General features: G+C 41.3%; 1 protein-coding gene across 1 annotated transcript in view; it reads right to left on the minus strand.

Moving 5' to 3' along the window:
- PITPNM3 (PITPNM family member 3) overlaps window positions 1–24,251 on the minus strand; it is a 239,243-nt gene extending 214,992 nt beyond the window's left edge. The window contains exons 1-2 of the mRNA XM_077836936.1: window positions 24,184–24,251; window positions 23,695–23,846 (exon numbers count right to left, since the gene is read on the minus strand). Coding sequence (XP_077693062.1) covers window positions 23,695–23,846; window positions 24,184–24,251 — 220 coding nt within the window. The remainder of the gene's footprint in view (window positions 1–23,694; window positions 23,847–24,183) is intronic.
- Between the last annotated feature and the right edge of the window lie 333 nt (window positions 24,252–24,584).

A 24,584-nucleotide genomic window follows, 5' to 3' on the forward strand; every position in this document is an offset into this window, starting at 1 on the left:
TACATCTCAAAGTAATTTAGCAACTTAAATTAAAAAAAAAAATTAGCATTTACTGCAAGTTTATAGAAACCCTCTCAGTTACAAGATAAGATTCTATATGTTAATCTAACAGGAGCAAATATTGATGCTCCACATTGAAAACTTACATGAGTATAGCTATATCTTGAGTGTGAAAGATCCACACCTAGACCTAGCTATGTGGACTTCACGCCCAATGTAGACAGTGGTAAGTCAACGGAAGAATTCTTGCGATGAGAAAATCCCTCCCATTGCTGCAGTGAGTGTCTACACTGAAGCGCTTAGAGAGGAACAGACAGTTTTAGCATTTTAGGTGTAGATGTACCCGTACTAATATAGGGCCTGAGATTTAAAGGTTTTTGAGGTCTTTCCATTGACTTCAGTGGGCTCACTAACAACAGTTGCTCTGGTACTATAGCTATGGGCATCAAGAAAGAAAATGACTAGGCAGATGAGACAAAACTGGGTCGATACTACCGACAGAGAATACAGAGAAAGCAATAAATGCTAGAGAAACATGTGCTGGCCAGATTCTGTATTATTTAGGGTACACAAATTTTCAAGAGTTCAATAAAATATTTTTATTAGAGTTATACTCATCGATGCATGACTTGTATTTCCTCCTTCTTTTAGATGGATGCACACATACTTTTAGGCATCTTATGATCTGCTTTAGCTCTGAGGTTTAGGTTGGTTATACATACCAAAAGGACAAAATTGCAGCCCTGATGGAGCCAATGGCAGAAACTCTGTTGGTGTTAAAAAACCACCTGATGTTGGTTCTCAAAGCCAGCAGAAAAATCCAAGTAGCAGCCAGCAGGGTTTTTAAAAAGAAAATTTGCTTGTGTGTCTTACTGCCAATTATTATACACCTTTATTTGAAACCACCGTTAATCTTGAATGAAATTATGGATCAGTTCCTTCAGTCATAACATAGGCAAAACGCCCACTAATGTCAATAGGAATTTTGCCAATGTAGGAACTCCAAGAATAGTCACATAGATATTAAAGTTCCCTGTTTTCCTTTACTTATTCAGAACATCAGTGGCAGATCTGGGACTAGAATCCAGAACCCCATTGTGGTAGGGGTTGTACAAACAAAACAAAAAGGAGAGGGTAATGTTTATAACCCACTTTTATACAGTGATATGAGGTCTAGTCTATATATAAACATCTGCAATTTTAGTCTTCGATTTACACTATTCTTGTATCAGTTACTCAAGCCAACTGTGGTTCTATCACAATGGAATAATATGGGAGAATTTAAAAAAAAAAAAAAATCAGAACACCTGCCACCCACCCACCCACAAATTAAAATCCCAAACACTGAAATTTAAATTATAATCAGGGTAGTTCTTCACACAAAAGCAACAGATACTGCCCGAAGACCAAATATACATAGTCCTCTACATTATTTTTCCTATTGATTATGCAGAACAGTACAGAATTCTGAGGTAACCCAACAATAAGCTATTTTTTCTCTAAAAGGTTGTATAAATACACAACATGAGCACCACCACCACTTAGAACTTTCATAGTTCCATAAAAATCTGTAGCAAATTTGGAAACAGCACCCAGACATCCTAGTCTTGTACTTTAGCCACACAACCACCCATGCCTCTCCCTGAACAAGTTCCTGGCACTGTGATCTTTGCGTTACCCCTCTCAGAAAGCTTTTGTCTCCAGGTCTAAGAGTTCCTTGCCATGCATGAAACATCCAAAATGAGTGGCACAATAGCAAGAGCAAGCTATGAGCATAGCTCATAATATGGACCAACGATTGCAGAGAAGTTTACACAATATGCCTCGGATTGCCGCCAGGCATTTAAATAAAATAAGCCAACACACAAATGCCAGCCTAATCACAGCTCACAACTGGTGGCTTTGGAAATAATCATTCCTCAAACAGCTGAGTCAGTGGGGAATAAGCGGCATCCGCAGCAGATGAACTTGCTCAAGATGATACTATTTTAAAGGAGATTTCCTTAAATAAGAATGAGGGATTGGGAAATATGGCCTTGTGATTAAGGCACCAGGCTAGGATTCAGGAGATAAGGGCTCATCATCTGACACATGTGAATTCTAGTACAGTACATATATGGTCGTAACCAATCCAACATTCAGCCAGAAGCAGCCATTGCCAGCAGGTGAGACAATTCTCTAGAGATTCTTGGTGAGATCGCTGGCCTCCTGAAGTCAGTGGCAGAACTCCCATTGACTTCAAGGGGCCTGGCACTTCACCCTCTACATTCCATAGTATGGAACCACAAAGAGTTTGACAGAGGTGACACAAAGAAAAGACAAATGCTGCTTCAAGGGTTTGACTGACATAAGAGAAACATTACTTGATGCTTGTGTAGGGAGGCAAGCTGGCCTTGTTGGAGCCTGGAACTGACTGAGATAATGTTCAAAAATCAGTAGTGAGATTTTTGATAACTCTGCTTTTTGGATGCCCGTCTAGAAACACTTTCAATGAGCTTGGTTTTCAGTAGGCGGGTGCTCAGCACTTCCTGAAAACCAGCCATCTTTAAAAGGTGCCTCCAATTGGGCACCCAAAAAGTTAGGCACTTCAAAATCACTAGCAACTTTCAAAAACGTAGAAGTCTTTCCATTTGTTTGATTGGATAGTTTTCCCCATCAATAGTCTAGTAGCTCCAGTCAGTCATCAGGTTCTTTTAAGCAATTGTAAGCTCTTCAGGGCAGGGAATGCATCTACCCCTTAGGTTTGGGGTGCGTTGTGTAGACTGATGGTGCTATATAAATTATCAATGCGTTAACATCATCTACACTAAATTGAATGGGATGTGTGTGTGATACCATCCAAGAATAGATAAAGTGACTATTGTCTGTGTAAACTCACTGCGCTGCTCACTGATGAACTGTAAAAATATTTTTAATTTTAGATCTTTTAGCATCAAAATATTGAAACTGTTATTGTCACGGTGTATTTTAGTTGCTATGGAGCAGCTCAACTGGCTTTCATTTATATAGCTAACTATGGGAGACCAGACTGCACCTGATAAACACAAATCCTCATGTGGCATGTGCTGTCTGTAATTGTGCGATAAACATACATTGGGAGTTTTACCATTTTCCTCTTTCTTAAGACTCAAGAACTAACATGTAAAATGAAACAAAAATGTTGTATTTATAGAAATTGGTTCCAATAATACAAAGTAACTCATTATCTGGAAAAAATAATCATCCTCCAGCATGGCGAAGATTTATCCCTTGGCATTAAGAGACTCATGCAGCATCACTGCAACATAACCTATCAACATTTCAGGAAAAGTCTAATTAAAGCGAATGCCATTTACATACATGGCAGGATCCATACTGGGACTGGTATCAGTTTACCCCTTCCACCTCTACCTTAAAAACACAAACACGGAGTTACCTAAAAATTAGAGGAAAGGCGGTAAGGTGATTCTGTCCCCGCAACCAACAATCAAAACATAGATGGTATCCTGGACCTGGATTTCAGTTGGTGCCTTTAAGCATTACGATAATACAAAGAAGAATCATCTTGCTCCTAAAACCACCTTCTGGAACACTAACTGTGGTTCATGAAAAATGTGAAAGTTGTCAACCTGAAATGTTAATGAAAGGAGCAGTGCCCCCAAGGAGAAGAGCTTTTGGGGCAAATGTCACACCCACTTCAACATAATAGGCTGAGATTCTTATGTGTGACAAGTGTCCCAAGTGCTGTCTCTTTAAGGCTTGCCAGGAGACTGGGAAGTTACCGGATTAAATATGACCATGTAGATCATTGTTGCTACCACTGTTATATAATTGCAACAAACCTTGTACAAATGATGTCAAGTAAGGTGTCTACGGAAAGGTTATGATTTGCTGAATATGATTATGTTATTTGTAGTTATGAGAATTGGCTCTATCCTTGTATTTCAAATATGTTTGCTCCTGTGGTAACACCCACAAGGTATTTTGCCTGCATATCTTGAAGGGACTATTCAAGTGGCCCATCAAAAGAAAACTTAGATCACAACGGAAGGCGCCCATCTACACTGAATGAACTTTCCTGTGAACATTACAGCTAAAGTATAGGTAATAGCCTCTCCTGTGACTAATTGACATCATGCATGGATATGTGACTTGCCCATGTGACTCCAAACAACATCTTGCTACCTGTAATTTTTCACTAGCTGTGCTGAGGGCTTTGTTTGAAACAATGGATTTCCCTCCACATGGCAGAAGCTATAAAAGGCTCTGGAAACATCTGCATTTTGCCTCTTTCCTGCTCAAACCTCTGGACTATGAGGAACTTGTACTAATGGGAGCATTCTAACCAAAGGACTGAGGACCTTCCAATGATTTGGAAGCAACCAGAGACTTAACAAGCCAGCAGTTTATTCCATCACTGCTACAAGCCTGAACCAAGAACTTTGCAATTGTTGTACATATTTGATTCCTTTAACCAATTTTTAACTCTCACCTTTCTTTCTTTTTATAAATGAACCTTTAGATTTTAGATACTAAAAAATTGGCAACAGTGTGATTATTGGATACGATCTGAGTTGTATATTGACCTGGGTGTGTGGCTGGTCCTTTGGGATCAGAAGAACATTTTATTTGATTAAACTGGTTTTAAAAAAAACACTCATCTTTAAGTCTAGTGTTTTTGGTGGTGATACAAGGACTGGAATACTTAAGGAAACTACTTTTCTGACTTCTTGCTAGCCAGTGTGGTGAAACAGAAGTTTATTTTTGTTGCTGGTTTGGTATATCTTATGGGAGAATAACCACCAGTTTTGGGGTGTGTCTGTCTTATTTCTCAGGGGTTTGTCCTGAATTTGGTATTCTCAGTTGTGACCCATGGTGACAGAGACATTTTGAAGAAGCAGTTACCATGAGTAAATCAGCTCTTTGCTCAAGAAGTGAAACAAAAGGGGAACAGGGCCTGTGCATCAGAGGCCAAGGGAGGCCTAGCCCAGGCCATGGCCCCACCCACATTCTGCCCCGAGGCCCCTCCCTTGCTCCCCCTCTACCCTGAAGCCAGCAGGGGCTCAACTCCAGCTGGCAGCCTGAAGCTCGGCCACCGGCAGCCAGGAGTGGCTCGGGCCACCTGGCGGCCTGCGGTGGAGAGAGTCTTGGCTCTGGCTACCGGGGGAAGGGGAGACCCTCAGGCAGAAGGGACAGAGCTGGAAGGATAGCCTCCCCGAAGGGGAGAGAGGGTTCACCCACCACCCACGGAAGAGGGATTCACATCCAGGATCTGCTGGGAGTATTTGAAGGAAGCAGGGGAGTTGAACAATTTTTATGGGGGGCGGGGAGGGAGGGTGCTAAAAGTGGCAAGCATATATGTGGTTATTACTACTTCAAGCCAGGGGGTGCACACGCAGCACCTCAGTAGGAACTATATATGATGGCAGTGGCAAAAGGTGACTCACATAGCAAGTCTAGCAGCAAGATTAGAAGAGGGTCTGGAGCAGAGAGAGAAAAGCATATAACTATGGGAAAGGATTGAAGAGGAGACAAGTACCTGGCAGCTATGGGGAGGAAACACAGAGCTGGGACTTTTGAATTATAACTAAGAGAGAGACAATGACTGCAGCAAAGAACTAACTCCCCAGGCAACATGGGTCTCTGCCGTGAGATTATGCAGCCAAGATTCGGAGCCACTGTTGGATCACTTTGAGGCACTGCTGTGAGAGACAAGAGGATGATGCAATGTCAGCCCCAAAGTTATTTTGGGACGTAGAAACATCTCTGCATGGGAGAGAAGTCAATCCTCCGTGTATGAAAATGGGAGTCTAAACACAGAGACAGGAAAAGTTCCTCAGAAGATGAGACAAAGGCCTGGAAAGCAGACAGTTTACCCAGAGACAGAAGCCCAGAAAAGCAAGCAGACCAGCAACTTTAGAAGTCCTAAGAATTTTTTCTGTTGTGAATATAAAAACATATGTAGACTGGTACACAGGACCGTGTATATTCACTATGCTGCATAAAGAAGATGACGTTACTGAATATGGTAAAAAGAAAAGGAGTACTTGTGGCACCTTAGAGACTAACCAATTTATTTGAGCATAAGCTTTCGTGAGCTACAGCTCAGCTCACGAAAGCTTATGCTCAAATAAATTGGTTAGTCTCTAAGGTGCCACAAGTACTCCTTTTCTTTTTGCAAATACAGATTAACACGGCTGTTACTCTGAAAACTGAATATGGTGTGATGTCTCATATTAATGCAGCTTCTTATACTGACATAAAAATAACCCAGTTGTTCAAGAATCTAGGTTACGATTTTCAAAGGAGCTTAACTGCCTTTAGACTGCTTTGGAAATCCTTGTTTCAGCCTTTGTAATGGCACAGAAAAATGGTAATTTCCACCCAATTTATTGTCTCAATATCAATAACATTTTGAAGTACCATATATACTCGTTAATTAGCCTGTTTGTTTATAAGCCGATCTCCGAAGATGGTTAGGTAAAAATAGCAAAAACTGTATGACCCTTTCATAAGCCGATCCTATATTTCAGGGGTTGGCAAACTTTGGCTCCTGGCCCGTTCGGGTAAGCCGCTAGCAGGCCTGGATGTTTTGTTTACCTGAAGCGTTCACAGGCACGGAGCCCCTCTGCTCACAGTGGCTGCGGTTTGCCGTTCCCAGCCAATGGGAGCTGGGGGAAGTGACGCCACTTCCCGCAGCTCCCATTGGCTGGGAACGGCAAACCGCGGCCACACGCAACTGAGGGGCTCCGTGCCTGCAGATGCTCCAGGTAAACAAAACAACAATATATTAGATATTCAATTCAATGATTCCATAGAGTTTAAAATCATAAAATTTTGGGTAGACCAGTTTATAAGCTGACCCCCGCTCTTGGATGCGTCACTTTTTTTTACCAAAAATATTCAGCTTATGAACGAGTATATACAGTACATAATTTTCTCACCAAATGCCCCAAACCAAGCCCTTTGAAGTCAGTGGGAATCTTTCCATTGACTTAATGACTTTGGCTCAGGCCACAAATGCACACCAGTATGGAAACACTCTAGACAAAAGGAGCATATACATTAAGATGTGTAACCAAGGAAACTAAGAAGCCGAGATGGGACCTGGAGCCCAGTTCTACCCTCAGTTATGTGCATACAATTCCACTTTTTCTTCAATGGGATCCGTGCTTGCACATCAGACAACTAAGTTTGCTTCAGAGTCTATAGCCTCTGGCTGGTACTAAAGAGGTAAAAATTATGTGTGCAACTTGAGATATTACCATACAGAGCTATCAGGCCACTGATACAGTACTGTATATTAATGGAAAAGAAGCTATTGAAGGGACATGCCATAAAGTGTCAAGAAAAATCAATAAGGGCTCTGTGATTACCAGATGGGAGTTACCACTTCCACTCAAAAGCAGCCAATGGAAGGCAGTGGGTTTGGGGTCAAGAAACTAAACATCTTGTGAAAATAGGGCATCAGAGCTGGGGAAGAACTGGATTTTCCGTTTTGTGGGGAATGCCACAGGTCTGAAAAAAAAGATTCCATTCTGAAACCAAACGAAAGCAAAAAAATGGAAGATTCCCACTAAACACTTAAATTTCATTTTGGGTGGATTGAAACATTTCATTTGTATGAAATCAAAATGTTTCCTTCCAGTTTTGACTTTATTATATTGTATAATAATTTTCTTTTAAATTGAAGTGAAAAGTTGTGTCAAAATGAAAAATTGAAATGTTTTGTTTCAACTTTATTGAAACACTTCTTTTCCCCCAACTTTTCTATCAAAACTAAGATTTTTAATCAAAATCTACATGTTTCTGCAAAAAATGTTGCTTTTGACAAACTGGCATTTTCTGATGGAAAAAAGTTCAACTGGAAAGTTTCCCACCAGCTCTACAGGTAATTTTGGAGGATTCCTGCAACTGTTGACATTGATTTTCAGTAAGTCTGGGAACATCATGGAAGTGCCAGAGGACTGGAAGAAAGCTAATGTTGTGCTAATATTTTTAAAACGATAAAAATGGGATGACTCAGGTAATTACAGGTCTGTCAGCCTATCAATAATCCAGGGCAAAATAATGGAACACTGATAGGGGACTCAATTAAAAAAAGAATGAAAGAGGACTAATACCTTATGCCATCAACATGGGTTTATAGAAAATAGATCTTATCAAACTACATGACACCTTGATTAGTGAACTAGAATGATCCAAAATCAATATGGCACACATTAAATAGATTAAAAACTGGGGAACTCATAGGTCTCAAAATGTAGTTGTAAATGAGGAATCATGATCGAGCAGGTATGTTTCTAGTGGGTCCTACACTATTTAACATTTCTATCAATGACCTGGAAGAAAACAAAATCATTACTGGTAGTTTCCCGGCAACACAAAGACTGGAGGAGTGATAAATAACGAAGTAGACAGGTCACAGATACAGAGTTATTCCGGCATCGTTTGGTAAGCTGGGCACAAGCAAATTATATGCATTTCAATATGGTCAAGTCAAGTCACACTTCGAGGAACAAAGAACATTAAATAGGATGGGGGACTGAATCCTGGGAAGCGGTAACCCTGAAAAGAGATTGGGGGTCACAGTGTCTCAGGTGGACATTGCTACAGCACACTGAAAGTTGTGGAGAGCAGCTACAGCACGGTCCACATGGAACATTACTGTGCAGCCAGCACAAATCATACTCTGGCTTACCATCCTCTACATACTGAGATTGTGAGCTGACGCATTGTCCTTCTCTTATATCTGCGCTTTTCCATTATAAAACACGATTCCTCACCAAGTTTTCAGAGGATTGTCAAACTATGCTTTTTTTTGTTTTGTTTTCAACACAGCTTGCTTGGGGATGCATATTTCTATTTTAAAATATCCAGGGACACTGGAGCAAGCCACTGTATTGTCAACAAATTCTACAAGTGTTCTAAATATTTCAAGGTACTTGAAAATGAATTTATTCTTTTGGAGATGTGTAACTAATTGCCTAAGGTACAGCTTGAAAACTGAAACAAACTGAATTATACCCTTCCGTAAAAGGCTTTTCTTGTTTTCTAAATTACACAGCTTGATTTCCAACTAACGAGGATTATTTTGCAGCAGGGAAGAAAGGAAAAAAAAAAAAAAGACCCTAAACAGTCTGTGTCAAATAAGATTCTGAAAGTAATTTAATCAGCTTCTATAAAAGTATGATGACAATATAGCATTACTGGTATGTGCTCAATGGAATAATTAACTGCACATATATCCCTTTGTTCTGTCATTTTGTGGGTTCTCTTTGAAATTTAAGAACAAAATATTACTTTAAAAGGTTTGCATAAAATCACTTGCTCTGAAGCAGCTCCTGTTAAAAAATAATTTTAGTGCCATCTATACTGCTGTCACAATGATAGTATGAAGTAATGTACTGGGCCTGATCCGGTCAGCTCCCTTCAGATGAACTCACACTGATTTCAATGGGCACTTCATAGTCAGAGCTGGCAAGGTCAGAGAACTCCTAGTGTGTAAACAAGTCTAGATGTTAATTCCCACGTTCATGTTCATAATTCACATGCTCCTTTCCGCATCAAGCTTATTTCTTGTATACAAAGAGCTCTAGCAACTTCCATAATTATTTATTTCAGAGGCAACTCCGGGGTACTGTGTTGACCAATTTTCTATCATGACAATGGTTTGATCCCCTGCTAGAAAGGTCAAATTATGCTTTAGGTATGATTTCATCTGACTGTATTATAAACCATACAAAATTTAGAGCGATAAACATGCCACATTTTCATCAATATGTTCTAATGGCAAAGATCACCAGTCGTCATGGGATTTGTATAACATTCATTATTATTGCACTCATCATTCCAGGATACCTAATGCTCTGTGTGATTAGTTATCAGCAAATACCAGTAAATATCAGTAAATACCGGCGAGGGAGAGGAATTAGTTAAGCTCAGTACCAATGTGGACACAAGAACAAATGGATATAAACTGGCCACCAGGAAATTTAGACTAGAAATTAGACGAAGGTTTCTAACCATCAGAGGAGTGAAGTTTTGGAACAGCCTTCCAAGGGAAGCAGTGGGAGCAAAAGATCTATCTGGCTTTAAGATTAAACTCGATAAGTTTATGGAGGAGATGGTATGATGGGATAACATGGTTTTGGTAATTAAATATTCATGGTAAATAGGCCCAATGGCCTGTGATGGGATATTAGATGGGGTGGGATCTGAGTTACCCAGAAAAGAATTTTCTGTAGTATCTGGCTGATGAATCTTGCCCATATGCTCAGGGTTTAGCTGATCGCCATATTTGGGGTCGGGAAGGAATTTTCCTCCAAGGCAGATTGGAAGAGGCCCTGGAGGTTTTTCGCCTTCCTCTGTAGCATGGGGCATGGGTCACTTGCTGGAAGATTCTCTGCTCCTTGAAGTCTTTAAACCATATCTGTCACACAGTGTTTATTCTCACATCTTAAATTATTTTGTTCTCAGATCTCTCTATTTCTGAGGATTACAATAGCGTATAGATGCTTCCTCCCAGACCAGCTCCTGTTTCCATCTATTCCTGTAGGAAAGTCATAACCCTAGGTGTTTGACTGCACAGTTTGTTATCATATGATCATTTCTGTGGCAAGTGCCATCACAGCCCCAATTCAGTAAAGCACTTAAGCATATGCTTAAGCCCATTTCTACTTAGGAATATGTGATATCAGTGGGACTTCAGCACACACTGAAGTGCTTTCCCAAGTAGGAATGTGCTTAAACCCATTCCTAAGTGCTTTCCTAAATCTCACCACAGCTTACTGACCACTCTGCACTCTGCCAAACTCCGCCCTTGCCTACCTGTTCTCCACCCATAAGAGGTTGGTGGTTGCTCTCCACCCCACACAGGCTCTGGCAACATGGATAGCTCATGCAGGGTTCATACTCCCCTAAATGTCACAGGCCTTATAACTGAGGCCCAAGTAACCTATTAAAGGATTTCAAACTCAATACAGTCTTCGTCCCGCTAATAAAACACACCAGGAAAAATGGGTGAATAGCACAATAATTGTTCTCTTCCATTTTTGCTGTGTGTTGCTGCTTAGTTTATATAAGCCATTTATAGTTTATATAGTATATATAAATTTATATATATATTTATATAAATATATTTATATAAATATATCATTTATAGTATAGTTTATATAAGCCATTTGGTTCTTTTAACAGAACAACTTGAGGCAGAATGACTTATGGGGCTGCCCAAAGGCAAAAACAGCATTCCATTTATATGCTTCGCTGTGGCACTGAGCAGCAAGTGCCAGACAGCTCCTGGTTTAGCAGCGTTCTTCAGAAGCTCAAGTTCTCCCCTTGCCATCCAGCCACGGCTCAATGCAGTTTTTCCCAAGCCATGATGAATGAGGAAATTGGTAATATAGAACTATTCACTTGTGCAGAACTCAAAGCATAGTCGTGCACCAAGCCCAAAGTAGTAGAGCACCGAGGAACTTTATGAGCGCTTTAAACAATGGCAAATTATGAACAGTAAATGGATATTTGTCCTTCATGATTCCCTTCAGTTGTTGCTACTGATAGGCATTAAATATAATTTATCCACTGCACCTTTGCTTGTTGTGGCTGCCCAAGCTATAATTATCCTAAAATAACTACTCTACTTCAGTGAAAAATCCCAGAGTGGGAGGGAAAGGCAGAAAGAGAACAAGATTATTCAATATGCAGGTCATGCTAACATTTTTTAGCCTCTCTCTGCATCAATACCTTTAGCTCCCAAGATATTTGTCTATAACTATCTAGTTTGAAGCCATTCTGCCAAGATCATAGGCTTCTGGAAGAGTTTGCATCTAAAATTCTGTATTGCATTGGGAAGATCTAAATATAGATTTACTTGGTTAAAAAAATATCTGAATTAAAAGAGTGCATGTGTTTGTGGGGGTAGAGGGTGGGGTTTAGTTGGCATCACCTCATCAGCTAAGAGAACAGTACAAGAGCCTTGAAATTATCCTTCAAATCTTGGTGTTTTTGAGGGGAATGTCCAGAATTTCCCTAAGACAGCCATACTATTTCAATCTTCTACTTTACATGGGACATCAGTGGTACATAGGACCTGAGCTGGCTCTGTGCACAGAAGAAAATTTCACCCTCTGTGACCAAGGCATGTAGCCCCAGAAGTTTAGAAGTATTTGGGCACCTAGAGATGCAGTTAAGTGCCTAATGGGATTTTCAGACATGCCTAACTCGCACTGCACGAAGGTGCTTTTGAAAATCCCACTGGGTGCTTATCTACACTTTTATGTGCCCAAGTACCTTTAAAAATCTGGTTCACAGTTACTTTCCACTTATTCTATGAACAGACCATGCCAATTCCTGCTCCCCTGACTTGCCACAAGTTCTGAGTAAGAAGCAACCTGTAGAGAGGTGCTGGCCCCAGTAGCAGACCAGGAATCAGCATGTATCGGAATTACACTCTGGCCTCTGGCTCCCCCTTGCTCCAATGGGAAAGAAGCAACCTTCACCAGCACGATAACTATGCTAACAAGTGCACTGGGAGAAGTGGAGCCACGGTTCTACCCACCACCCATGCAGGAAAGGGAGTAACAGCCCCATGAAGGTTGCTCTCCTGCCTCACTGCAACCGATGAAGATGAGGCAGGGGTGTAACAGCAGCCATAGATCACTGTACTCACCCTTGCCACCCTGAGGTCAGTTGCTGATTAGAGCTGTGCAAAAGAAAAAAAAAAAACACAAGTTCTTTCTGTACATGTGCTGGTAATACACACCAGGGGAATTTACACAGGCACTAAGGCACCCAATGCCAACAGAGAGCCAATGGGAGTTGGGTGACTAACTCCCATTTGTGCTTTTGAAGATCTCCCCCCGACCCTACTCTACCCCACTCCCCATGTGCGTACGTAAGCACGCATACACACACACACACGCTCTGTTTTGGAAAGTTCACAGCAAAGTGTGACCACTACATTTCACGCTGACCACTTGAGTTTCATCAGTATCTTGTGCTCCCCATCTATATGCCGTATTCATCGTTTGTATCACCTTAGATTGTAAGCTCCTTGGGGTAGGAACCGTCTATCTCTTCGCTATGGTGTTTATACAGGGCCTAACACAATGCCAGACTGGTGTATAACAGAGTCCTTAGTTACTACCGCAGTACCAATAGCAATCACCGTTTCTTTTTACTCACCAGAATGTGTGTGTGGAAATGAAAGGCAACCACCAGTGAATAGCTTTCATTTAAGCTGCAAAATATGTTTTTGCTGTTTCTACAACCTTTCCATACACACACACACTTGCTTTAGCTGTGTCACAATAGTGTTTGAAAGGACACTTCATTTATTCACTATTCTGTGGCTCTGTATACTGTACCAAAGCCAGGAGATTGAAAAATATGTTTCTGCTTCCCCCGGCCATGATAAATGAGCCTGAGTGCTGCTCCCAGCTAAAAGGGTATGTTCTATACACGAGAAATTCTAACTACTTCTCTCACCCTCTAGATACTTCAATCTCACTTCAACTTATTCCTTTGTCAACTCTCTGAAAGAATCTATCAGCAGCTGATGTTACTGCAAGAAGCGCTAAGGGCACAGAACACTAATAGTAACCTTTTGAGGATGACTCAAAAGCAGAAATTCGAGACATTCAAGGACTTTTTAAAAAATTCATTACTATCCTTCTAATCATACAAAGTTATCGAAGCTCATAGTAGAAATGATGCCCAACCAAAGGCCTTTGGCTTTTAGGGAATGAAACACCAGTTGTATATGTATTCAGAACCAATACCTAGCTCCCGATTCATCAACATCACTCGAGGTATTCTCTTTCCAGTGCAGCATCAGAACCCCCTCTCCTTTTCAACTTTGGCCGTAGGCTTAACCAAAAGCAATTTTAAACAACAAGTATAATGAAGCGCCTGTCTCTACTACGAACAGCAGAAACAACCCATTCAAAGGTTTGACACAATAAGTGGAACTGCTCTGAGGCTGTGGCCTTGTGTAACAGAGAGTATTCTGTCCCTTTAAGACTGGGGGGGGCCTGCAGCCAACCCAGTTTGGAGGGAGAGCCTTCCCCAAACAAGCATTTAAGCCTGGAAGACGCATTCAGACCCAGCTGGGAAGGGATCAGATGATTCTTATCAAGGCCTGAAAGAGTTCACTTACCCAAGAGCTGCAGAAAGTTAAATGGATCCGGTGCCAGGACCCGACACAACAGAAAGACACACCAGGGGAAAGACCACTGTGCCCCTGCAGAAGACCCCAAGTCAGGAGGAGAGCCCAGGTTTATATGTGGAACTGTTTTATTGTGTTAGAAGACCAGTGCCCTGAAGGAAGGGCCTGAACAGACTTTGGGCCTGGGGTTAGTCTTTCCTGGGCTGAAGGAGACAAGCCAGTAGCCCTCGCAGTGTGTGGCAGTCTGGACCTCTTTCCATCAGCTCTGGAGAGAGTGGTTTGAACTGGAACGGTGACAGATTTGAAATGTTTTTTTCAGGTTGCATAACCTGAATTCTAGCACATCAATGACATCTATCAGAAATAGAAGCTGATCACAAGGACAGAGGTCTTCCCATCGCCAAACCCATGGCAACTGCAGGGGATGGATATCATGGGATATGCCCACCCAATCCTAAGAGCTGGATGTTCATTCTTATTACATTTTCATAGTGTCCGCATGCTTCTCCCTCAGTCCCCACCCTCCAACCGTGTTGCTGCTTAGTTCAAAAAGATCCTTACATATGTTTCTATGAGCCCGTCTTGGCATTTCTGTATGACAATGAGACCTCCCACTCACATAGTTTTCCTCTTCTCCATTCTAGAGCTTGGGTGTCCTTGGATGAGATGACCTATCTAAATTCCACCTCTCTCTCTCTCTCTCGTTTATTTATAGGGTAACCACTGCAGTATCTACAGTATCTGTAGTAACCACTGCAGTATCTACAGTGTATGGCACCATTATAGTTACACAATTCAGTTATCACCAACTTATTCAAGACCCTCTATCTTTAATCAGTTTGGTGGTCCTGCTCTGGACCTTCCCCAGGATATGCACACCCTGCTTTATCTTGTAAGCTATCCCAAACTGAACAGTATGTCCTGTGCTGGGTCCAATTAGAGCTTTGTACATTGGTATAAAATGATTTCACCTTCAGTTGATTACAAAACCCTGTTTGATGCCATCTGAATCCACTAACCTGGGCCTTCTTTGTTTCAGTTCAACTATCAGCGACACCTGCCAGTTACAAAAGGATATTGGTTAAGATTTTCATAGCTGCCTAGGGGACCTGTTGGCTATGGGTTACCTATGCAGCGACTAGTCAGTTTGTGTTACATGTCCCCCTGCGTATCCACTCCACAGAAGATGAGAGTCTGTTACAGCCACAGCTACAGAGGCTGATTCTTTAGCTCAGGCTCTTGAGACTCTTGCTTTTAGCACGAGAGGTCCACGGTTGAATCCCTGGTGTCAGCCAAGATGGTGGCTGTCATACCTATATATAAACACCATACAACTTTAAGGATGCGGTCCAAGCTTTTCAAAGGTGGCTAGTGATTTTTTGGATGTGTTTGTATTTGGGTGTCCTATGCCCTAACACCCCTTAGAAAGGCCTGATTTTCTGGCAATGCTGGGTTCCCACCTTCTCATGATCAGGCACCTCAAGCTGTGCACTCAAAATCTGTCTGTAGCCCTATGACCCTACGCCCAGGTTTCAGAGTAGCAGCCGTGTTAGTGTGTATCTGCAAAAAGAACAGGAGTACTCGTGGCACCTTAGAGACTAACACATTTATTAGAGCATAAGCTTTCGTGGGCTACAGCCCACTTCATTGGATGCATAGAATGGAACATATAGTAAGAAGATATATGTATACATACAGAGAAGGTGGAAGTTGCCATACAAACTGTGAGAGGCTAATTAATTAAGATGAGCTATTATCAGTAAGAGAAAAAAACTTTTGTAGTGATAATCAAGATGGCCCATTTAGACAGTTGACAAGAAGGTGTGAGGATACTTAACTTGGGGAAATAGATTCAATATGTGTAATGACCCTATGCCCAGACTGCCTGGTATGAATTGCACCTGCTATAGGATACCAGTGATTTTCGTCTTTGGTATTCTGAATCCATACTTCTCAAAAAATATATATTTCCTTGTCTTTAGGCTGCATACTGCTTCCATTTTCATGGTAATGTACTACTAATCAAAGTATTGTGCAGAGTCATTAACTTTACAAAAGAGCAGCTAATGGGACCTGTACGCAAGCTGTGGGGGAAATGAATGCATCTGTTCATAGGAGATGTGTATAACAGGAAGAGACATCATTTAGCTGAACGGGTGTCATAAGCAAAATCAAAGAAGCTATGCAGGGTTAAGAACAGGATCTCACACCAGTGATGTCCCCCTCCCCTCTTCTCCAAAGGCAGAGGTTTCCAACTGAAAGAGGGAGGTTTTCGTAAGGAAACGAGAGGACTGCAATACAATTTCTCTATGGGCTCCTCTCTCAGAAGCCTGTCACACTGGTTGTAAGCTTCTACCATGCTGTGAATCCAGGTCATCTTGCCAGATTCTGTAACTGAGGCAAGTGTGTCAATCTAGCAGTGGCTTTCCAGGAATAGTCATCTAGGCACATGTGTGTTTAACTGTAGATTTGACTGCACTGCAACCGGGAGTGCGATTGCAGAACATGTCGACATACTCGTGCTAGCTTACGGTACCCAGCTCGGGTACCAACAGCAGCGAAGCCATGACACCATGGACTTCAGTGCAGGCTAGCTGATCGAACAATTATCAAAGGACCCAGGAAGATTTGTACTGCCCGTTTGGAAGCCTGGACTGCCATGGCTGCACTGCTCTGGTACCCAAGCTGGGTTAAAGGCTGCTGGGCTGGGGTATGTTTACACATGCTGCAGTTACAGTCCCTGACTGCAGTATAAACATAGCCTCGGTCTCCTCTCAAATTGACAATGAAAAGTAACTGTAGCTAAGCCAAACTGAGCATCTAGGTGCTCGTATGGCCCCATCACATCAGTGTCTAAGTATCTGCCAAGTATTTACAAATAGGTTTATTTTAAAAGGTATATTGAAATGCCCCATCTTGAGACAGTTGCTGCATGATGCACTGACTGCTGACCTCGAAGCAGAGAGACGAGATCGTGTCTCTGCCAGCCTCCATGTTCATACAGGCATGGAGAAAGTGCGGCTACCGATTCTGTGCAAAGACTGTTACAGCCACAGACCTAAGGAGCATGAAGCAAGCATAACATGACACCCCTGTGGAGGTTGTCAGCAGCAGGCAATGAACCAGTGACTTCTGGGTCTAAAACGATGAGTGTCTACTGCCCAAGCTAAAAGTCCCGCATGTGTGAGCTCAAAGGCTGTAACTGCCTCTTAAAGCTTCAGATGGCCCTTCCACTTGAGGGAGACAGAGAGCCACACTAAGGATGGGTTACCCAACCATTACAGAATGCTATACAGAAAATCTCACATATGGAGATTAGCTTCTGCACCATGAACCTAAGGAAGAGCAAGGCTACCTGGAGTTGCAGTTGTATTTGCAGAGTAAAATTATCCAAGACTGGCACACAGGGAAAAAGCAGCAGCACCACTGTATTAGGGCCAGTTGCATCAGCATAAAATGGTAGGAGGAAATAACATATCCTATTTAGTGCCAGCAAAAAGGGAAGAATTTTTAAAGAGAACTTATTTGATTTCCCTGGAAATCAAAGATCTCATGCACACACAAAAAAGTATGCTCCCTTGTCATGGGTTTTTAAAATCCAAACATTGAATTAGAACTTTTAAACGCAACTGTACATGTATATTTCGTATAAGATTATTTATTTCCAAGGAAAGTCAAATAAGTTCTTGACACCTCTTAAAAAAGTGCTTTCCCCTTATTTCTAGCACTAAATAACTATCCTATTTCCTCCTATCCTTTTATGCCGGTGCAGCTGGCTCCAACACAGTAGCACTGAAACTTCTTCTTGGATGTGCCAGTCTCTGTTACTTTTATTCTGAAATACAACTGCAACTCCAGACAGCCTTGCTCTTCCTTAGGTTAATGGTGCTTAATAGATACGGATTATGGAAGCATAGTGAGACTGGGTCTCAAATTCAAATCTCAGATGTCCACATCCATTGCTACATGGATTGAGCATCACTCCTGTGATTTATCTTCTATTTAATTGGTATCACATTCCTCGGCTGAGCCTATTTAGACTTAAAATGAAACCACTGAAAATAAACCATGCATTTTCGGTGCACTAAAAGGAAAGACCTACTAAGGGAAAACCTATCGCCCGCAAAAATGTGCTAGGTGAAAATAGCACATTCAGGAAAGTCAATAAGTCATTTTCAACTGCTAAAAGCTATGCAGGAAGCCTGGCGATTCTTCTCTTAGTGCTCGTCTACACTTAAAACGCTACAGTGGTGCCAACGTAAGTAGTAAATCAGGGCTCACTCTTTTGACAGTTAAATGTGTATTTTTACACTCTCCTCACCTATAACTGAAAAAAATACACACAGTTAAACAATATAGGTCAGGTCCCTCAGCTGGTTTGAATTGGCAATCATCATTTACATCAACAGAACTATGCTGATATACATCAGCGGAAGATCTGGCCCTACACTTCCACTGAACATTCAGAATCTCCTCTTCCTACATCTCTTTCAGCCACATCACTCTGTCCCAAGAAATAACTCCTTCTTTGCATTAGTGAGCTCGTGGGAAGAGAGATTTGAGAAAATATATCTCAAATATATATTTGAGAAAAGTTTGAGATACACATTTTGATTGTTTTCCATTTCCTTATGGGACAAGACTTTCCCTGCTCTGAAATCTGTATTAGTCAGGAATTATTCCTTCTAAAATCCATCCTCAACAGCCTGAGCTATACAAGCCACCCGCCCAAGTACCCTGCAGCACTCTTTTAATCATGTTCTAACACAACTGTTAGCATGGTTTCCCTGACAAATATGTACAGGGATTTTATGGCTAATATTTTTCTAGCAACAACCTTGTTTAAACATGATTGTTGCTGGTACAGCTCTGATCCACAACATTACTCGTATTGCCAAAAGTCAGCCGCATATACTCATGAAAGCAGCAAGTCATCACTCTAAGTTGGAAAAATGTTTTTCCCAAGTTAGCAAAATCACTCTGGCTAAGAAAACATGCCACTTCCAAGAAGCACCAAGATCTTTCATGCTTTTAGGGCCAAATATTCAAACATGCATAACGCAGCTTGGGTAGACGCATACCAACCACCATGCAGGTCAGGTTGGCATGGGTACAAAGTTTCATGTATGAACATACCTCAACTTCAGTAGCTAAGGGCATGATCCAAAGCCCATTGAAGACTGAAATCACGAACTTCAATTGATTTTTAACGGGCTCGGAGTCAGGCCCAAAGTGGATTGTGTGGAAGTGTGCATGCAAATTTCTGTCAACTTGGCTGTAGCTTTTTAGCTAACCCTGCCATTGTTGTTTGTCACTGGACAAAGCATGGGAAAAGAGAGAATGCATCACAGTGAGCCATAGGAGAAATCATCTACTCTGCCTAACATATAGCGTTCCTACTGCTTTGGCACAATGCAAAATTGCTTTGGTCCCCACTCATGCAGCTATTACGCTGAGGAATGTTTTAGTCACTTGAGTTGGTTTTTCATATGCTAGCAGTGACCTGCTCTGTAAAATGTCCCACTGCAGCAGCTGAGATCTTGTAGTCAACCTCTGTACAAAATACTGCAACCGTGCAGGGCTCTTCCTTACAGAAAACATTCCACCTGAGGAGCCAAGCGAGCTCAAGTCCGGTAACCTAAACGGCAAAATGCAAATGCTTTTTTGTAAAATGGAGATTTCAACTAATTTACTGTTTATGTGTTACCAGGGAGTCTCCAGACATACACAGCGGATTTTAAAGAGGTGCCCAATGGGGTGATTCAAATATCTTAAGGTTTGTTTTCACATTTTAAAAAAACACACAGAGTGAGCGGCTGAGCTGCCATGCTTACAGGCTCGGTCTAAATTTCTAGTTGTATCATATAGACTAAAGGCTGAAACTCCTCTCATAGCCATCCTTTTGTGCCTAAGTACTGGTATTAAACCAGGAAAAAGAGGGAGGGGAATAATGCTGAGGTACACAAGTTCATTAGGCAACTGATGTCCATGTATATTAAATATTCTCTCAGATTTATATCCAGTGGCACTAACCCACCCAATGCATAATAATCATCACTACCACCCATAAGGAAAAAGCAACTGCGTGCTCTTTCAACTGCAATCTGTTTGTCAAGCCATTTATCTTCTGAAAAATGCAAAAACCAGTTCTTGATTAATAACCCTCAGATTTCTCTTTAATAGTTGTGCAACTAAAGCACAGCTCTATGCCAGGAGATCTGAATTCTATCCCCAGCTCTTGGCAGCGATGTGCTGTGTGACCTCAGGCAAGTCACACATCACTCTGTGCCTCAGTTTACCCATATATAAAAGGGGGTAAATAATATTTATCTACCTTTCAGGGGTGTTGTGGGACATAATCCATTAATTATTTGTAAACTACTTGAAGATTTGCAGATGGAAGGCCCTATAAAACAGCCAAGTAAATATTTTAAGTCTAATTTACAGAAGCACAGAAGAAACCTGCAACACCATGTACTTTTCTGGGAGTCAGGAAAGACCCTAAACAGAGTGCTCTCATTAGCACTACATAATACTAATACTATGCAGAGACCAGGGATAAGAAAATTTTGTTCTATAGACTGCGCTTACAAATAAATGAAGGGGGAGGACATAGACGTGTTCCTCTGGATGAAATTGCAGAGAACATTATCAAAACCTTGTCTGAGCTATAGCTGTAACTTTACTGGGAGCCCATTTCTATCTTCTGTGATTCCATATGATGTGAGCAAGTTTCATTTGAGAGTCATGGAAACAGATTCCCAGGCCAATTTCATTCAGCCCAATAACTTATATTTAGTTAACACACATCTTCCAGAAAGGCATCCTGAAGAAGAGCTCTATGTAAGCTCGAAAGCTTGTCTCTTGCACCAACAGAAGTTGGTCTAATAAAAGATATTACCTCACCCACCCTGTCTCTCTAATATCCTGGGACCAAACACAGCTACAGCACTGCACAGAAAGACATCCATTCAAATACCCTTGCAAACTCCTTTGCAGCCCTCTGCTGCCCCACATACCCCATGGATAGCAAGCGTCCGAACAAGAATCAAATTTTGTCCCAAATTTCACTATGAAATTTTATTTTAAACCCATTTTTAATTTATTTGATTTAGAAACCAAGGGTTTGCCATTCAACCCTGGAATAAATATAGGTCTTAGGCAGGCACCTTGTCTTCCAAGTATCAAGTTGGCATTAATTTTACAGCTACCGTAAATGATTCACAGAGAGCAAAATGGAAAGGGAGAAGCTAAGCAATTTGTTCAAAGCCATAGAGGGAGCCAATGTCAGAGCCAGGGAGAGAATTCAAAAGTTCCTGGCTCTCATGCCTGTGCTCAGACCACACTTCTCCCCAGGTAATATGTCAGCTGTACTAATCATACATATATAATGAAACAGCCAGTGTTAGGGGGAAAGATATTTCTGATTTATGTTCACGTAATTGAGATCAGAATAGCTGCACTGAGGTCAGTTCAGCTATTCTGGATTTAACGCCTGTGGACCTGGAGCCAGAATCTAAAGCAGTGGCTGTGTCTCCTCTGAAGTTACGCTACTGATCATGCAAACAAAAAGTGCTTGGATTTTCCTCTTCCTACATTTGCCAAACTGCCTACCCCATTACACTACTTTACTCATGTTTATGGCAGATTTTCATATTTGCACTGTCATCTTCTTTGCAGCAGCTTTTTCATCTTCTCCCCCTCCCTTACATTTTGCAAGCAACCAAAAAAACCTGACCAAATGTCTCGTTCATACTGACTTTCAACTCAAACATATGTCAATGTGAAAACCCACCAGGTGGTTCTCTAATGAACACAGGCTGGTTCTCCAATAATCCCACCAACGGAAAAGAAAAACCATTTTAAGCTATGAAATTTTATTGCAAGACAGCAGACAAAGTAGTCAAACATGCATGCCTGGATACTACCTAAAAACACCAATTACCTTTTGTAGCACCAGACATCCCCCAGACATCCAACAGACACACAATAATGAGGCAAGAACCTAGAAAGTTCAGAAAATTAATTCTATCTGCTGAAGAGAAGCCATGTTCAAATGGAGAGTGGAAACATTTGGAAAATGTCAGCTCTTGAACTATAAATATCGACAGATGCGGAAATTTAACAATCTCAACCATTAGAAATAAAATATCCATCTTCTTTGTTAAGCATTGAATTTTTTTTTTCAAGTAGTCATCAGAAGAAACCTGCTGAATATGCCATTACCCAAAACAATCACATGGAAAAAATTGCATGTGTTTTCAAACCAGCACCTGGACATTTTAGCTTTGGCCTGTGGGGTGGTTGTTTCTTCATTATTTCAAACACACACGCACACATGTGCGTACACACGCTATAATCAACCAACTTCGGGGGGGGAAATCCTCTTGCTTCTGACCAGACAGATTGCTCTGCCCTTTAAAATTATCAAGTGCTAAAAATCCAGTAAGCTCACTGAACCCTTTTTCTACTCCTCTTAACTCCTGGAATTCAGGCACCAGTGCAACTTGAGGTTGCATCATCTATTGGTCTGTAAAAGAATCTTATTCCACCTCAACAGCCCACGTTACAAAACTGTTACAAGTAGGTTTCAAAGTAACAGCCGTGTTAGTCTGTCTTCCCAAAAAGAAAAGGAGTACTTGTGGCACCTTAGAGACTAACCAATTTATCTGAGCATGAGCTTTCGTGAGCTACAGCTCACTTCATCGGAGTGAAGTGAAGCTGTAGCTCACGAAAGCTCATGCTCAAATAAATTGGTTAGTCTCTAAGGGGCCACAAGTACTCCTTTTCTTGTTACAAGTAGATTTCTCAACACTGACAGACTCTGTCATCTCCTGTGGGAAAAGGCCCAAGGGAAGCCTGCAGTTTAGCTGTTCACATTTTTAATTTCCTGTAGACAAAACCACATTGGTCCCAATCCAAACACTCCCCAGTATGTTACAGAAGACAACCCAGTATTCCATAGTAAAAGTTGTTCATGGTCTGTCTAAGTGCCCCAGGAGGTTACAGGAGGAAGTTAGCCCTTCAGATTAACCAGTTGAGTACATTCATTATGGCTCATCTCCGGAAACTCTATTTATGCAGTTTTCACTCATCCACAAAACTCTAATCAACGTCAGTGGAAGTTTTGCCAGAGTAAAGCTGGAGGGTCTGATTTTCAAAAGTGCTGAGCACTAGCAACTCCCATGGATTTCATTAGGAGCTGTGTGTGCAAAGTACTTCCGATGCTCTGGGGATGGGTGACATATGAAGGGATGATTAGTTGATAGGCTAAATAATCAGGTTCCTCAGGATTTGGCTTTTAGGTTCCAATCCTGCAAAGATTCACATGTATGCTTCACTTTACACACTGAGTGGCCTCACTGATGCCAATGGGAATATATGCAGTGTGCAATTTAAGCACATGCATAAGACTTTGCAGGAGAGAGGGCCTAAAGTCTATAAAACTTGACCTGGCAGGTAGAAGATTAAAAAGCAAATCCAAATGTAGTTACTTATGTTACTGCCGTAAAATTCTGAAGGGAAGAAAAAAAAACTGTACATACCTCGGGCATCAAAGAATTCATCGTCTGAGCTCTCCACAGAGTCATTAATTATGTTCTGCATGTGCCACTGAGTGCCACTGAATCTGCGCGAACCAGCTGGAAGTAAAGACAGACTCACATTAACAAAATGAAATGATGATCTGCTCGCCAAGCTACAAAAGAAAAAGTCTAATTAAGTCCTCATAAATTGTGTGAGATGCTCATTTTGTCCAATTCATGTTTTTTAACCTAATGAGAGGGCCACTAAGAACATGTGGGATGACAGCAAAAATTATACCTTCTGCAAAATCTGAGTTAGAATGATTAAAGCAAACCCTTTGTTCAGATTCAGTGTGCAATGCTCTCCCCAAATGGAGTGACTTAAGAGACAAAGAAAAATTCCATTCATTTGAACTTGTCAGACCATTACATTCCAAGCTCGCCCTCAAGCTGTGCAAATACGTCTAAAGGCAGAAAGAAGCATTTCTTAGGGACAGCGGAGCAGCTCACATTAGAACTGAATTTCTTCCATAGCTCTTATGAAGATGCACCCTTCTGTTTGGCTTGCAGATTTGCATGCACACTACTGAATTTCCTCAAATGAACATCAAAGAGCTTTGGTTTTCTTTATTGTTAACATAAATGTTCCTGTAGCTTTTGACAGAAGCTTGACATTTGAAGATAAGAAGGCCAAAGCATTTTGGGAGAGCTAAATAACAGTGTCACATTAATATAGCTCAGACACATTATATAACCTTACACTGATATGAAAACATGAAGCTATCTGCGCAGTTTGCATCATCCATTCCTCATATGTGATGGTGTGTGGTACCTGTGTATGACAGGACTACACCACACTTTCAGATAGGATGTAAAAAATGTCTATAAGAACTGAACCATTCAGAGAGATA

Source organism: Eretmochelys imbricata, chromosome 17 (assembly GCF_965152235.1).
Source record: "Eretmochelys imbricata isolate rEreImb1 chromosome 17, rEreImb1.hap1, whole genome shotgun sequence".
Taxonomy (NCBI): domain Eukaryota; kingdom Metazoa; phylum Chordata; order Testudines; family Cheloniidae; genus Eretmochelys; species Eretmochelys imbricata.